The 1,021-nt window shown below is 40.5% G+C and overlaps 1 protein-coding gene across 1 annotated transcript in view; it reads left to right on the top strand.

The window, feature by feature from the left end:
• Positions 1–836: 836 nt before the first annotated feature.
• Positions 837–1,021, top strand: part of LOC127926196 (disintegrin and metalloproteinase domain-containing protein 12) — a gene marked incomplete at both ends in the record, with an annotated part of 10,797 nt that continues 10,612 nt past the window's right edge. The window contains one exon of the mRNA XM_052511657.1: positions 837–1,021. This exon is cut by the window's right edge and continues 13 nt beyond it. Coding sequence (XP_052367617.1) covers positions 837–1,021 — 185 coding nt within the window.

Genomic DNA, 1,021 nt, shown 5'->3' with positions numbered 1-1,021 from the left:
TTACTGTAGTTCTAACAACACAGTAGTTACTGTAGTTCTAACAACACAGTAGTTACTGTAGTTCTAACAACACAACAGAACACTGTGCAGTAGTTTCTGTAGTTCTAACAACACAGTAGTTACTGTAGTTCTAACAACACAGTAGTTACTGTAGTTCTAACAACACAGTAGTTACTGTAGTTCTAACAACACAGTAGTTACTGTAGTTCTAACAACACAGTAGTTACTGTAGTTCTAACAACACAGTAGTTACTGTAGTTCTAACAACACAGTAGTTACTGTAGATCTAACAACACAGTAGTTACTGTAGTTCTAACAACACAGTAGTTACTGTAGTTCTAACAACACAGTAGTTACTGTAGTTCTAACAACACAACAGAACACTGTGCAGTAGTTACTGTAGTTCTAACAACACAGTAGTTACTGTAGTTCTAACAACACAGTAGTTACTGTAGTTCTAACAACACAGTAGTTACTGTAGTTCTAACAACACAGTAGTTACTGTAGTGTCTGCAGGTTTTCGCTCCTCCATTGTGCTTAATCGATCAATTAAGGTAATTGATTAGTTTATTAAGAACTCCCCTCACCTGGTTGTCTAGGTCTTCATTTGATACAAATTGAAAGGAAATAACGCAGTAACCAGCAGGCGCACAGCCCTCCAGGAAATAATTTTGACACCACTGTTGTAGATGGTTGGAGAGAAAGTCAAGTTTTTTGGCAGCGAAGACTCTCGCTCCAGTAAAAATGAAATATCATTCAGGTGAATGGCTTTAGTTGTTTTTTCTAATCTAGTGATTAATGGGGTGTTGTTTGTTGTTTGTTGTTGTTGTTTACAGAGATGCTAAGTGCGGCAAAATACAGTGTCAAGGAGGAGCCAACCGGCCAATAATAGGCACCAATGCCGTCTCCATAGAAAACCAACATCCCCCTCCAAGAGGGGGCCGAATCCTGTGCCGGGGGACCCATGTCTACCTGGGGGACGACATGCTGACCCAGGCCTCGTCATGTCGGGCACAAAGTG

The sequence above is a fragment of the Oncorhynchus keta genome, unplaced genomic scaffold (assembly GCF_023373465.1).
Source record: "Oncorhynchus keta strain PuntledgeMale-10-30-2019 unplaced genomic scaffold, Oket_V2 Un_contig_7133_pilon_pilon, whole genome shotgun sequence".
Taxonomy (NCBI): Eukaryota; Metazoa; Chordata; class Actinopteri; order Salmoniformes; family Salmonidae; genus Oncorhynchus; species Oncorhynchus keta.
The sequence above is the reverse complement of the archived record's forward strand: the minus strand, read 5'-3'. Positions and strand labels throughout refer to the sequence as shown.